At 39.7% G+C, this 16361-nt stretch overlaps 1 protein-coding gene across 3 annotated transcripts in view; it reads right to left on the reverse strand.

Moving 5' to 3' along the window:
* RALGAPA2 (Ral GTPase activating protein catalytic alpha subunit 2) overlaps positions 1-16361 on the reverse strand; it is a 357121-nt gene that overhangs the window by 16874 nt on the left and 323886 nt on the right. For all 3 annotated transcript variants that reach the window (XM_019544076.1, XM_019544075.1, XM_019544074.1), the window contains one exon: positions 15638-15759. In XM_019544076.1, the coding sequence (XP_019399621.1) occupies positions 15638-15759 (122 nt within the window). The remainder of the gene's footprint in view (positions 1-15637; positions 15760-16361) is intronic.

The following is a 16361-nucleotide window of genomic DNA, read 5'->3' on the forward strand; positions in this document are numbered from 1 at the left end:
GCAGCAAGCAACTCTCCATGCTCATTTAAAAAAAAATGGCTTCAAATCTCATGGTTGTGAAGAACATTTTCAAAAGACACACCGTGTAACAGATGCAGCAATATTTGCTTGAGTATGCGGAGAGCCTGAAACAACAGCTTCTTCATGTTAAGCATTGCAAAGGCTGAAACTTGGTGCTCTGGGGTCAGGCATGTCCATCCTACTCCACACAGTGACCTGAGGTGGTGTTGGCCAGGGTCTGCCACAGACTCCTGAATAGGTGAGGCCGAGTCCTCCTCCTCAGCGTGCCTCAACACATGGAGAAGTGATGTGAGGCAGCACTAGTTTTTACCCAAAGGAATGGCAATCGATTCCTCACCAACCAGCTTATTGGATAGCCCCTGCCCTATTACTCCAAGCCTGGACGGGGACTGGATGCATTGCAATGAAAGATTTATTTAGGGATGATCCTGGGGTCCCTAAATGTCAAAGTTTGTCAACACCCACATTGACTTAACATCTGTAGAAAATGTTTAGTTAGATGCAATTCTCAATTAACACCCGAGTCTTTGTTTGAAACTTGACCATAACGTTTTCTTTTCCTTCTTTTGTATGATTCCAGGGATAAAAGAATTTATCTTACATCAGTATCACTTGTTCATTTCTGTTAATGTTCCTTTTCCCAAATATTTTATATGTACATATGCATATATACACTCATACACACACACCTATATGTACATCCATCTCTCTCTCTTACATACACACATTTATTGTGTATATATAGGTGTGTGTATGTGTGTGTATAGGTAGAGAGATAGCTATGTAGATATATATGTTTATGTATGGATAGACACACACACACACCAAACACGTGCTTGAACTGAAACATGTTATTCTGTCATTCTAAAGATCAGTACCTAAACCCAAGTACAAACATGGTCACAGAGTAAGGAGTCCTCTAACACAATGCACATGGACTTCAACTTTACCTCAAACCTTACTTGCTTGACATTGAAAATCTTAGTTTTAAAACATTAAATGCTACAATAATTGAAAATATATTTCTTTAAAGACAGAGACAGTTTTTCCTGGTAAAGTGCAGTCATTCTCATGTATTTAAGTGTAGAAAGAAGCAAGGTTCATGCCTTACGGCATGGATATTATGTTCTGTACGCTTGTCCTTTGTTGCTGAGGATGGTCAAAGTGAGGCTCTATTTGTGTCCAAGCAAGAAGAAGAAGAACCACTGCATCTCATATTAGCCCCTCTAATCCTCCTGGTCAGCCTCCTCATCTCATATTAGCCCCATCACTTCTCCTGGTCAGCCTCCTTTCCTTATCTGTCCAGTGTGGTATTTATATTGCTTCTTTTACTGTAGCATCCAAGTGCCTCACAATCCAAAGAACCTTGTCTCTCAGTCTTCAGTGCACTTATCTTTTCAACAAGGTGGTGAAGAAGGAGAGGGCTGTTTTATTGGTGGGGCGTACAGACAAGTGACAAAGTGACCTGGATAAGGCCACCCAGAAAATGCATGGGAGAGTGAGAAACTGAAGCTGGGCCAGCATGCAAATGCCTAGGCCAGGCTGCCTTATCTGAGTCCCTGTGAAGGCAGCCATCAGCAGGATGGCACCTCACAGGGGTGTTCCAGGGATTCTCCAGGACAGGCTTTTTACCTCCCCTTCTACACAGTGGGGTTTCCTTGCCATCAGGAACATAATGAAATGGCTTTAACGCTAAACAATTCAAAACTCAGATGATCTAATAAAAAATGGGCAGAGCTTGAAAATCCAGTGTGGCCAAGGAAGTGGCATGCATATCTCAAACTCTGCCAGGAGTCACATAGATGGATACCCAACAAATACAGACTCTTTTTTTTTCCTTTAAGGTGTCTTGTGCCATTGCTTTCCTTTCTACATTATCTAGTTTTGCTGAACTTTCCAGGATCTTTTGACCTACATTACTCATCAGCAAACCAGACACCACCCCTCCCCACAAAGTAATGTCCTCTGGTGTCCCTGGAGGTGTCTCTCTCAGTAGGTTGGCCAAATAGTTCAGTTTTTTGTTTTGAAAAATATACCTTTTAATAGCTCAATATTCCTTCCAAGATGCATCTGGAATGTAGTAGTGTCACATTATGACCCTTCAATTTAATTATCCAAAGAAGTATCCCTTATTCCAAAGGATTTCTGGCTTAATGACCATGTTTTTACATATTAATTGTCCATGCTGTAGATACTAATCGAAAGTTGGCACAGTTTCTACCTTCCATCTTGACTTAAAGGACAAGGCTCACAGAATTATCTGCCCTTTACTGTTACTTTCTAACTTACATCACATACAGATTGTTTACAGGATAATAGTAATTTGTCACAACCAGAAAGTAGTAATTTGTTACAAAGTTGATATGTGCAGTAATAAATTTACCTAGGTTTAATTTGATGGTAGGACTGGAATAATGCAAAATGTACATATAAAAATAAAGTGTACTTTATAAAAAAATACAGGCTCATTTGATTATAGGGACTTCTGTGACAGTGAATCTGAGATCTGGCCTGGTTACAGCAGAAAGATTAAGGCTAGGCCTACTCTCCAAACTGCTAAGTGTGATAGCTATTTGGATCTCTCTCAATTTAATATTTTTTTTAAGCAAGCCTGTGTTACATTTAAGCTGTCATTTGGAGATATATTTGTTAAAACACCTGAACTGAAACAAGGAAATGAAACAAGGAAATTCATGAAAATGCTGCATGTCAAGGAGTGATTCACCATTCACCACCCAAAACAGACAGCTCTAGTGCAGCATTCTTTTGGCCAGGAAAACATGGAAGCTGCTCCACTGGAAAATATACAGAGGACAAACAAAAAAAATAATAAAAAAAGAGACAACCCTGCCTGCATTGGAGAGTCAAGCACAGTAGGACTCAGCTTCCAGTTTTAAGGTGTTTATACATGTGCTCCATGAGTGGTGGTGGTGGGGTGAGGGACACTTTAATTAGAGTGGCTCTGAGAGCTGCTCTAATTAAAGCACCCAGAACATCTCATGTATCAGCCTCCCTGTGCTTAAAAATGGTGGTGGGGGTGTTTTAACTAAAGCTCATCGAACAAGCTTTAGTTAAAGCACCCCACTCCCATTTTAAACCACGGGGACACTGATACACTGGAGCCTGCTAATTACAGTGCATCGAAGCAGCCTCGCTGCTCATGTATATGCACCCAAAGAGCTTAATGCAAAACTGACTGAAGTCAACTGGAATTTTTCCCTCAAGTTCAACTGGTTTTGAATCAGGCCCTTAATGAATGGCTAGAGGAAGATTTAAAACGGCTCGAAAATAAGGTTGATGCCACAGTTATTTTGGTTCAGAAAAAGTTAAGCTCTTCAAGAAAACCCAAAACATCAGACACTAAGAGGAACTTGAAAATGTTTGCAGGAAAAGACAGTCAATTAATTTTAGACTTTGTCCTGAGAAAAGCCAGGTACCCCCTCAATTCCACTAAAGGCAAGAGGTGGGTACTCAAAACCCATCAAAACAGGCCCTGACTTTGACATTCCAGAATTTAGCATGAACAGTAATTGAGGCTGTAAACAGATGTTGCCCTTGTCATGCCTGAAAATGTCTTATCGTGGCACAAAATGTGTGCGAACAGACATCCTTTCCCCCAGTTGTGTCCCGAATGCCCCAAAATGTCTGTGTGACAGTTTCTGGTAACTGTCTGACTGCCCTGATGTGCAAGATGTCTGTTCGTGTCTGGTGCAATGACTACATTTCCAGGCTGCCCACGCTTCCCAGCTGCCCTGGGCAGGAGATCCTGGGCATGAGTTCTGTGTTGCAGAGCAAGAGAACTCTGTGGCTCCCTTCCATGGGGCTCCCCAGGTTGGAGCCCCGCACCTGTGACCATTGTCCCACAGGATGAACCACTGAAGCCCTGGGAGCGGTAGGGGCCTGATCCTGTGAGACAACAGCCTCGGGTGATGTCTGTACCTGCCAATCAACTGGATCAGCTGTGCCGGTACATATCCTAGCACAGCTGATCCCACAACAATAACAACGCCTGTTTGCAGTCTGGATGTCATGAAGTTAAAATTAAAACCGTTACAGCTTCAACCAGCCCTCAATTGCTTTAGCAATGGCTTGATAGCAAGCAGAGGTGCCACAAGACAAGGGAACTATATTCTCTCTCCAGCAACATTTCTCCTTTAAATAAAGCTATATAATATAATATTGAATTGAAACTTAAAATGCCTAACAGACCTGCCCACTTCTTGGGGTGGTGTCAGGCATTGGGAATAACACTATTACACAGGGGTGGGGGGGAAGCTCATATGTGCCTGGCTGGCTGACATTTGTCAGCTAGGAAAGAAATTTTAAAGGGGCCATATTGCCTGAAGCCTTCTCACTAGCTGACAGCTCAAGCAGCTGGAGCTGTCAGCCAGGAAGAAGAGGGAGGCCCATCAAGTTAATATTTCTTCCCATACAAACACTGATTGCCAGGGACGAAGCCCTCCCCTGCCATTGTCTCTTCCAGGGATCATGGAAGCGAGAGTTCCCCGTGAGCCAATCATCTACTAGGAAAAAAGAAAGAAAAAGACCAGACTGAAAGTCTGATTCTTGTCCTCATATCCTGTCTGCTGGCGCCACAAACAATAGTTATACCAGTCCAGGTGGGATATTCTCCCTGCATCTAAGCAGCTCTTGTGGGACAAACACAAATTGCAAGTGGGCAGTAAGAACACTTGCCTTGTCCTCCCAAAAAAGCCCTGTAACTCCCAGCTACTCAATGTTTTATTTTCTTCCCTTTGTGCAGCAGGCTGACCTTTCCACATGATAGGTCAACCCTGCTTCATAGCCACAGTCTGCAGCCTTCTGGGCCTTGCAATTTTGCTGGAACAGATCTGTAAGAGCAAACAGGCCAAATTCTCAACTGGAAATCAGCATCAATATATTAAAATCTGTGAAGCCATGCCAAATTATATTGAGTGACACCATCTGAGAATCTGTCCCTTGTTATTCACAGCAGCTTTCTGACGCTTATTTAATGGTAGAACATTTCTATTCCTCACAGGGACCGTTAGAATTTTACTACTTCACGACAGCATTTCTCTTCCCTTAAAAATATGCGAACCATCATACTGCCAACCTATGCAACATTAAACACTTTAAAAGTGTTAAGGGGCTGATTAAAAGCCACAAAACCAGGTGAATGGTGGGTTCAGGGTGGGATCACTTTCTTCCACATTCCATTGTACATACCTATTGGTGGAGTCACAAAGCTTGGGAGGCTATTTTATATACAACAAGAGCGCTGAAATAAGGATGGCATAGCTGCCTGAAAGAAAGCCTTCGTTAACGGGATGGAAGTGGAAAAGGAGAAATGACTTTGCCCATGTGACCATGGCAGGTATTCATGTCTGAATGAGATCTCTTCATTTCTATGCAGCTGATCCTTGGTTCTTCAGTGAGGTTATAATTTTGGTTATGATATCAGTCTTTTGTCATGGAAATGACCCATCTTACAAAGTCACCATTATGAAACTGGAAGATGGATCTGTGTTGCTGTGATATGTTATTTGAACACAGTGATTCCACATTTACTAAAATGGGGTAAATTATTTGGATACAGCAGAGATTTGGAATGGATTTGGATTTGGGTTTATGTTTATGAATTTATTTGAAGGGTTTCCCTAGGTTGAACATGTAAATTTTGCTCTGTTCTGGAAAATGGGTTTTAGAAAGTTGTTTCAATACTCTTTGCTAAATCAGCTTGTTCCACAAATTTAATGAAAGAAAAGTTTGGTACCTCCTCATCCTCAGCTACCAGCCCACTCTGGCCGGCCTGCTGTGAACTTTCAGAGCAGATATTATGAAATACTCCCTGTCTGCTTGGGGCTTACCAAGCACCTGGAAACTAGACAACGTTTAATTGTACTCAGACTCTGAACTAGATGGACTTACTGAGGTAAATGCTACTTCCTTGAGTTACAGCATGAGGCATCATAAGCATGAAAGCTGTATCAAGGGAGCTCTGACATGCAGGAGATAATGGTATGCTGAAGAAATGGCTGGAATGCTATGAGGTCACTTGGCAGATTCTCTCTCTGTCTAGAAGGCAGCTACATTATGATGAGATGAAGTCCAATCCACATAGCAGTAACTACATGGGAAATGGTTTGCTCTTCCCAGAGACCAGGAAACAAAAGAAAGAGGGAACCTATGAAAGAAAGAATGAACCTATAACCCTAAGCAGTTTGTAGGTTAAATTTCAGGACCCTAATAACATCCAGGGAATATGAAACTTTTTCTCTATACAAAGTCAACTGAGGACAAAAATGAATGGAGCTCCGTGGCAAGGTGACTATGGAACTCAGAAATAAAGTCTGGGGAAAAAAAGGTGGAAAAACATGACAGATGTTAGCATTTTTCTATATTTATTTTTCTCAGGACCTTTGTACTGGATGGAGGAAGGTATTTAACATGCAGTATCATCAAAGGACTATAACAGAACTGGCAGTAAAGGAGCTAGTTAGCAAACTGTGGTTTTGAAGACGACTCTTAAACCAGGAGCCACAAAGAATGTAGTACCTTAAAGAGTGAGTGTCGGTGACTTTACTAAGAACATAACTAGGGTCTAGATAAAGTGCCATACCCTAAAAGATGAAGAACCTTTTGGGCAGTCTTCAAAAGTTATATTATGTTAGGTAAGACAGTATTGAAATCAGGTTTCTTATAGAACTTGGTGATAAATCTTTAGTATTTAAGTGAAGTTAGGAAGCTTAAATCATAACATCTCTGGGCTTAGAGTTTTTTCTTTGAAGGTGATTGTTTACCACTAAAGGAAATGACTTGGCAAACTGCTGAAGCAGGGGATTCTTGATATTTTTATCTTCCTCAGAAATAAGGGTCCTTCTAGGAATGTATTCTTGTTTTTCTCAGCCAGAAAGAAGAAATGCCCTGCAAATGAAGTCCCAGTATCTATACTGCTGACTGCACAGGGAAAGGAAAGGAGACAGGCTGAGAGCCATGGAGCATTTTAGCCTGGAAAAGCACAAGCTCAGGGGTGATCTGATGGCCACCTATAAGTTTATCAGGGGTGGCCACCCATACTTGGGGGAATGTTTGTTCACCAGAGCGCCCCAAGGGATGACAAGGTCAAATGGTCATAAACTACTACGAGACTGTTTCAGGCTGGACATAAGGAAGAATTTATTTACTGTCCGAGCCCCCAAGGTCTAGAACAGCCTGCCATCGGAGGTGGTTCAAGCACCTACACTGAACATCTTCAAGAGCAAATTGGATGCTTATCTTGCTGGGATCCTATGACCCCAGCTGACTTCCTGCCCTGGCAGTGGGCTGGACTCGATGACCTTCCGAGGTCCCTTCCAGCCCTTATGTTTATAAAATCTATGAAATCTCTACTGGAGATCTGATGAGACCCTGCTCATAGAGAGAGGGGGGTCTGGGCAGAAGGAGAAGCACACAAGGGCTATCAGGATCAGTACCAAGTCTACTCCATGTATGGAACACCTCCTGACCTGCTCTTGCAGAAGTTGCTGCCATCCTGAAACAAGGCACGTGATCCTTCTGAAAGGTACTGAAGAAACTGGTTAGGCAGGAAAGTTGCTAGCTCAGGAGCAATAAGTGCTATATAGTAGGGCTGTGTGGAGCTTCAGTCCCTGATTCAATTCAGCGGAGATTTGGCCCAATTCAGTGACCAAATCTGTGAATCCAAATCAAATCAGGAGACCCTTTAATTTCTCCCTTTAATTTCTCCAAACTGAACCAGAACCCTCCAAATTGATTCTGAGAAATTTGGAAAGATTTGATGATTTGGACATAGATACAGCTTTAAATGTTTTTTCTACATACCTCTAGGTACCAGGTGGCTTGTGAACACTGCAATGGTAGGGCGGATGGAGTGTCCCACAGGAGTGCAGGGGGCTCCCCAGCGCATTCAGCAGCAGACCCAGAAGTGGACCAGAAGCATTTCTAGTCCGCTTCTGGGTCCGCCAGGGAGCGTGCAGGGGGGACCCTCACACCCCGCTGGCTTGGTGACTGATGCCTTCTGGGTCTGGGGTGGGGAGGGGGCACCTGGGGTCCCCCTGTGGCTGATTGCCAAGCCGGGGGGTGCGGGAGAGCACACTTTCCGGCGGACCCAGAAGTGGACTGAAAGTACTTCCGGTTTACTTCCAGGTTTGCTGCCAAGCATGCAGGGGGGCCCCTGCACTCCTGTGGGGCACTCCATCCATCCCAGCATTGCAACGTTCACAAGCTGCACCTGGTACCTCGAGGTATGTAGAAAAAACATTTAAAACTGTGTCTATGTCCGAATCACTGATTCTCTGAATCAGCATCAAATCTTCAGATTCAGCCAAATTGAATCGGGGACACTGATCTGAATCAAAGAATCGAATCACTGTCCCCAATTTGGGCTGAATCTGAATAGAACATGGCCCATTTTGCACACCCCTACAATATAGTCTTTTACCCACTGACTGGCAGAATGATTGGAGCAAGTGAAGGAGGAGCTGCAGCAACCCTGTATCCTAACTGTTGGAAGAGCCCTCTTTTTGTTTTGAGGGTGTTGTTTTACTTTGAATAAACCTGTTACTATTAGGAGGTTTTATTGCATTATGCTAATGACATAGTTTTATAATAGCTGATTCAGAAGAGAAGCTGCAAGGAGTTTTAGATAAAATTATTAGTGAAAGTGAGAAGGTTCAAGTATCAACTGTAGAAAAACAGAATGCATGGGAATTACAAAGATGATCATGCCTATATGCAACATCAAAGTGGAAAAGGAACACATAAGGCAGGTCAATACATTTAACTACTTGAGAAGCTGGATAACATCAGATGGTAAATGTGATCCTGAAATAAAATGGACAATAGGGAGGACACAAAAGATGCAAGTAGGAAAATTTCTACGGGGACGAAGTTATGTGTTTTGGGTTGTTAATGTTATACTGGTCCTCATATACTCATCAGAATGCTGGACAACATTGCCAAGTATGGAAAAGAGAATTGAGGCAAGTATGACGTGGTGCTTAAGGTGCATCAAATGAAGACACATTGTTAAGAGCAGGCTTCAGGAGGAAACTGCTGATTAACATCAGAAGAAAACATCTGGAGTTTCTCAGACATGTTATGAGGAAAAAGGAAATTTAAAATCTGGTTGTAACTGGAAAAACTGAAGGAAGAAGAGAACATGGAAGACAGAGGTTGACTTACATCAAGAGTCTATCTATAAAGGATGAATGTATCAACAGTGGAAATTCTCTAGGCCTCAAAGAAAAGAGAGGTATGGAAGACCATTGTCACCAGTGTCCTGTCTGGATATTGCACCTAGAGAGAGATTTTTATGCTGTCCCTTTTGCTCATTTAATTATAGCAGAAAAGCCTTTGGTGACAAGGTAACAGGTCTACCCCTCAGAAGACAATGTGGGTTGGAAACACTGGAGTTTCTCCTGAATCCCTCCACTAACTTCTCATCTGTGCTCATGATCTTGCCAGCTAAATCCCTTTGTCTTTGTTGTCCCTTCTGGTAGTCCCTCCTCTTCCCTTTCAAACATCTGCTGACATTTTACAAATGTTTCTCTTTACCACTGACCTACAACCTTATATCCAATCATTTTCAGAATTCAAAATCATACTGGGTTCATTCATACTTTGCACCAGACCTTGTACTAATTATGTCATCAGCTGTGTTTCCTCCTACATTCAGAGAATAATTTTTTGCTTTGAAATGGGGGAATTTCTAGCACCAGAAAGATCCAAGCATAGTTGTGGCAAGTACTACACACTGCTCCACAACTACAGGCTTGACCTGCAACAACCTCCCAGGCAATTCCAGGCTTCCCTTCGTCCTCATCAGGAAACATCAACACTATATGTGAATCTATGAAGTGGGCCTATTAACTTCACACAGAACAGGAAATAATCACCAAATGCATTTCTATTTGCAGGCTCAGTACATGATGTTTACTTATTAAAACCTTATGGAATTTTGTTAACATGGATCAATTACAACTATTTTTCATACTGATGGTAAAACTGTGAACTTGTTCAAGATTAACACCTGATATAGCTCATATCTGTTACAATGCAGTGGGGAATGGCCTCTTGGTTCCAAATATTTATTCGGCAAATTCCACCATGGCTTACTTCAGAAATATATAAATATCAATCTAAATACATTTATATACATATACTGAATTTTGCAGCTCCTCATGGAAGTTGTGCATTGACAAAGACAGGAAAGCAGAAGATAAAAAACCTCAACAAAAATGCCTTGTTATTTTGAAGCAACCTGAAAAAGCTGTGCAAAAGTGTTTACAACAACTGTTAGGAGCAAAAAAACAAATCAAATGATCCTTTAACATAACAGCCACTTAAACGTTTCTTTCCCTTTTAGTATCGACAAGGAAAAAACCCAATAGCTAAGTTTTCAGCAAAAGGCACTTGAAGCATACAGAACATTTGTTTTAGGAACAAAACTATTTTTTTAATGACAAACTCTAGAAATAAAAAAGATTAATGCCTTTATATTGCTTTTTTTTTTTTTTTTTTAACAACAACAACAACAGTAGCAACAAAAACATAGCAACCTGGCTGCCAATTTTCAGTCTTATGCAAATAAACATACAGTAGTTCCAAAACCTTAAAAACCTGGGAAAGCTGGAAATGTCCACCATTCCTTAAGCTGAAGTGCTGCTCCTGGGCAGTGCTATAATATTGACTGAAGGTTCCGTTTATCAATATATATTGGGTGTCACAGTTTTTCAGCACAGTTTTCTTGTTGCTCCAGTGACAATAAGGACGGCTTTAAAAAAGGGAGTGATGTGAGATTTGTCTGTCTTTATTTTCGTTCCACAATAGCTATCCACTACCAAAAAAGTAAAGATTTACACTATTTATAGCCATTCTGATAATGCCAGGCATTATGCTTTATTTTCCAAATCATTAGCATGCACAAGAATGACCTCATGGTGAACAGATGCACTTGGATATGGCAGTGATTAGATCAGTCCTCTCAGCAGTCAAGTGTGCCCATTCCAATTAACCCTTTGAAGCACTAGCTGCAAGTCTACAAATACTAAAAAGCCTGCTTGCAGGTATAATTTCTAGGGTCTCCTGTCAAAACAACTCTACCAATCTAAGCATCAAAATGTCTAATGCGAATCATTTTCTGAAGAAGCTGTTGTTCGTAAAGTGAAAAAATGGATTCTCTTTTCTAGAACTTTCTATTACTTCCATCTCCTGGGAGTTAAAACCACCACTGGGTTTCTAGTTTTAAATTGCAACTACATTTTTTTTTCCATGAGCAAGGATAAATAGATTTGAAAACATAGTTTGGTACCTATTAATACAGATTTAATATCCGTTTAGAAGGACATACTTGAAATGATACGCCAACAAACTGTACCTTCTCAAGTATGTGCACAACACCACTTTTTTCTGTAAAAATTAGCTTTGCTACTTTGACAAATGTAGGCGGGAGAACAGAAGGAAAGATGGTAGCTAAAAACCCCTTCCCAAATGGAAAAATCTGCAGAGGAACAGGATAAGAATAATTAAATAGTGTTGGATTACTAAGGATTTCCTGGGTTGACTCTCATACACAGCCTAATTAAAATAAGTCATGTAATGTACCAGTTCAGTAACAAAGGACCTTTTCCTCAGCTTTTGTTCCTAAATCTACACAGATCCTAAATGAGTTCAAGGGTGTTCATTCTGCCTGCTGTTCTGTATTTCCAAGTCTAAGAGACAGGGATGTTTATTGCTAGGTATAAGGAGTTTTAAGGCCTTGCTCCTGAAAACACTTATAGAGGATAATGGAACTACAGCTATGGATAGATTTAAGCACCTGCAGACCAGTCTATGGGATAGGAGGCTGAGACAGTGAATACTTTACCACCCTTATCACATGTGAGCCTGGGGGCAACATCTATTCTGCAGCAACTGACTGTTTGCTAATATTCGGAGTCTGTGTCAGAAAACATAAAGCACGTTTCATTCAAATAAATAGGTCATTATTAATAATATGCCAACTGTCTGTGTTATTAACAGCTACATTTTTTCAGTACAGTGTGTAATGTTATGCTTGGATATGAATCTTACATTGCATGAAGTCTTAAAAAAATCCTAGATATACCAGAAGTGTACTGTAACTTGCTGATCTCTGGGATTGTGTATTTGTGTATATGGTGATCATGGGATTATGATTAGGTGATGGTGAAGATAAGGTTGGGGAAGAATGGATCCTAAATTCACCATGAAAGCTCATGCCAGTTAGGGTCAATATTCCCACTTGGTTTGTTGCTTGGAAGAGGAAACTATAGGTAAACTGCCTGCTTTGCCAGCTCTGCTCCTTTTTACCCGACTCCTTCTGCTGTTTCAGGATGGGAATCCCCTTTAAATTAAAAAAAATATTATTACCAGGCATCACATTTCTTAAGTAGCAGCATGCTACTTTTACACAAAGTGCGCAGCTACACCTGTGTTACGCATGTATGTGAATTAGGCAGACTTCTAAAATGTATTGCACATAGGGACAGCAGACTACATGCCTAATATTTGCAGGCTGTAATAATCACTGCTTCTATTTGCTTATACTCAAACTGATTGTGTGGGAAGACCTCATTTTAAAACAGACTTCCTTAACTTTTTCTGGACGATGATGTGAATGAATAAATACAAACATAAGTTCATTAGATACATTCTGGATCAGCTTGTTTTTTTCCTACCATTAATGAAAAATTAAACTTTTCTACATCTGCAGAAAAGGATACAAACAGATTGAAGAGTAAATGTTTTCGATCCGAGCCTTCAAGAGGCCGTAGTATGACTCTCTGTTATTACACAATGAATTGATAATGCAAGATCAAATACAAAGCACCAGCAATCTAAAATGTCAGGAAAATAAAAATGTTTTATACTAATCCAGATGTGCCTGATCTTGCAAGGGGACCTGAGTAAGTAAACTACTGTAGCCATGTGGAGCAGCATTAACTGCCTGAAGAATCAGGGCCTATGATGAAGCACACTAAGACTATCCAGTAACAACTGTAGACTTACATGCTTTATGTCTAATTTCAATATTGACTTAACTCCTGGAATTATTTATGTATAGTATTTGCCAAAAAGCAGGTAACCATGTAATCTAGTAATAGAAAATCATTGCAGTTCTGATATTGAACATTTCAGCAACTAAGTAGTCAAAGGGATAAAAGTGGATAGATGTTCTTTTAATCAACGAAGGGGGAACTTTTTTCAGAGATGTTGATTTCCATGTCTCTGTAAATGCCAATATGACAAGTAATTACCATGAGCTATGGAGTTGTCTAACATGGAAGATTTAATTTAAAAAATATTCAAGAAGTCTTTTCTTCTTGTTCAAAACCTCATCATATTGCATTTTCAAAAGCCCAGGATGAAATTATACCATTTTCTTCATTAATCTTTCAACATATCCTAACAACAGCTCTTTTAAAAGAAGTATATACTTTCTGGTAACACTCTACAGAGATTTCCTTCCGTCAGAACACCCTGAAACACAGTTCACAGAGAGGGAAATATGGGAGCCTAGCAATGGGATGCTTCTACATTCAAGCCTGAATCTCAGTTTAGTGCCTTTGTAACAGGTCAAACTAAACTCACAGCTCTAGACACCTCACTGCTTTGGGAACTTGTATTTTGGAATCTGATTCAGCCAAAAATAATCCCGACTGTCCTCTGTTTTTTAAGTCTCTGAACTATTACATGTGCTCCAAACTCTAGAAGGAAGAAAATAAGGATCTGAATTTTGTAGTAGGTTTTGCTGTTTCAGAAAAATTAAAATCACAAAAACACTGAACTCTATCCAAGCACCTAATGACTATTCAGCAACTTTTCTGAATAATTTAAACAGATCTTAACCACATAACATATAATGTATTAGTGCATGCTTGTAGCATACAACATGTATTAGAGAATTTAAAAGTCCTACTATTGTATTTTCATATCAATTTGTCTTTTCTTGCTCTGCTTAGTTTGGTCAGAATAAGATGAACAAATTAGGCAGAAAAAGGTACTGGATTGTAGACTAGAAAAAATGGTAAATACAATAAGTGTGCTTAAAGTAAAATTCAGCCAAGATGCTTGTATTTTTATTTGCTAACATCTGACAGATAAATGATTCAAAATACCTAATAAAACTGGGTATGAAATCTACATTGCTGTGGCAATTGATACTTTTTTTGTCTCAGAGTATTGGCAGAGTGTATAAAAGAATTTAGTGCACAGCTGTTCTACTTTTTAATGTAGAAAACATTAATCAAAGCTTTAAGTTATAAGCTTTTCTAATGTTGTTTAGTATTCCAGTTCAACAAAGATCAATAGAGGCCATCCCTGTGTTTCTTGACGCCTCTCCAGGAAGCAGAGGCACGATTATGTAAATAACACTGGTTCCCCTTTACTTCTGCCAGCTTGCTTATCTCCAAAGCCTTCTGCCTGCTGCTACTGGCGACCAATACAAGTACATGCATACACCTCTTATCTCCTAACAAAGCTCTGAAAGCTCAAGGATTGGAGCCAGTAATGTTAAACAATGATGCATGGCTGATTTTATTTGTAAGTGATTTATTTCAGCAAATTTAAATTTTGTTTTTCAATTTTTCAGTTTAGATGGAAGATATTTGTTAACGAGTCAGAATAAAGAGAAATAAAGCAGATGTCCTGAAACAGTTATAGAAGTTTGGATTAATCTATTAAACAATCCAAAAGAGTCTCATGAAATAATTAGAAAGGGCCAGTGTCACCAAATGCATGTAAAAAAAATGGATTAGGGAATCTTTATATGAAGGATGCCATCAGGCACTGACTACACACTTTTTATAAGAGCAAAAATCTACCTGGAGAGTGCCAGAAGCCTCCATTTCAGAATGAGTTTCCCTTTAAAGCACATTCATTCAAGAATATTTAAATGACAAAATTCATAGTTCATTCACTGTACAAGCTAATTTTAGAGCTTAATACGTCACACGGGACAAATTAACTGAATGGTACAGTAATATCCCATGTTTCAGTAAGTCTCAGAACATGATTATCAAAATAAAGTTTAAAAAACAGGCCTCATCCAGGTGTTATAGGAAGTTTAAAATTAGCCCATGGATACTCTAAAACATTAAAGGAAAATGTTAGTCTACTGCACCGCTGTTATGATTTTCTAACAGAATACTATCCGTACATTTCTTCTGCATTAATCCCTGACCCTGGGATCTCAGCAGCATAATCCCCATTTAGCATTAGTAGCAACGGCTTCTACTGTGAGGAACTATTTTTTGATAAGTAAGCACTGATTCAGGCATAGCTTTTGAACAACATATTCCCAGCTCAGCAAGAAACCCACACTCCTGAATGAACCCGAGCACATTACTGAGAGAAAGTTCATTAACCTTGCTAGATTCAGAGGTTAGCAAGATAGCTGAAGAAAGGAACTGAGTGAATAGCTCTGATGCAAAACAAATTAAAATGAATGTCATCATTCCTTTTGATATTCATTAGTTGATTCAGGGGGAGAATGGTCTTCTTAAATTTGCAAGCATTTATCTACAAAAAACAGGTGTACATCTGCTGCTCAAGTGCTTCTTAGTGCTAAAGAGAAGAATAACATACAGAGACTCACCAGTTCCACTGAGGGAGTAGCTAGGAGAGGGAGAAAAGACCTGAGCTGCAAAATCCTCAAATGTCATTACTTCTTTGTGATTCTGGATTATTGCTTCAAGATACAGAGCTCTCTCCTCATAGCTGCAATAACCAGGTTAAGGAAATGCACCCACAACATTAAATGCTACTACAGCATGTCTAAGAATGCTAACAGTTTAATCTGTACCAATATATGCAAAGAGCTGTATCACCGGTATGAAAAAAATGCCTCTCAAAATTTCATAGAAATGATAATTTCTAAGAACAAGCACCAAAATGTATCAACACTGGAATGATCTATCATAACAATATCTTTTTCAGCTGCAGTATCAAGATCTTTACTGAAAAGTTATGGCACGGGATGAATCCAGGGAATCTCTGAAGTTAGTGGGGTTTATAACAAAAACGTTATTGATATAAAGTGAAAGGTATAATTTTAACAGAAATATTGGAGCTTCCTGAGCAGATCCCCAGCTGATAATATTTTTATTCAATTTTTTTTCCAACCTGTAAAAAACATTATGTTAGGATTTCAAGAAACAGGGAAAGAGAAAATAGATGCAACTGATCACAGCACTTTCTGACATAAGGAAGAATACAACAATAACATTCTTGAACTGTACAAAGTTTACATTTAAGTTGTATGTTAGAAGCTGTAATCTGATGTATCCTAAATGAGTGATACAAATTAAGAAAATAAGAAC

Source organism: Crocodylus porosus, unplaced genomic scaffold (genome assembly GCF_001723895.1).
Source record: "Crocodylus porosus isolate Cpor-Errol unplaced genomic scaffold, CroPor_comp1, whole genome shotgun sequence".
Classification (NCBI taxonomy): Eukaryota; Metazoa; Chordata; order Crocodylia; family Crocodylidae; genus Crocodylus; species Crocodylus porosus.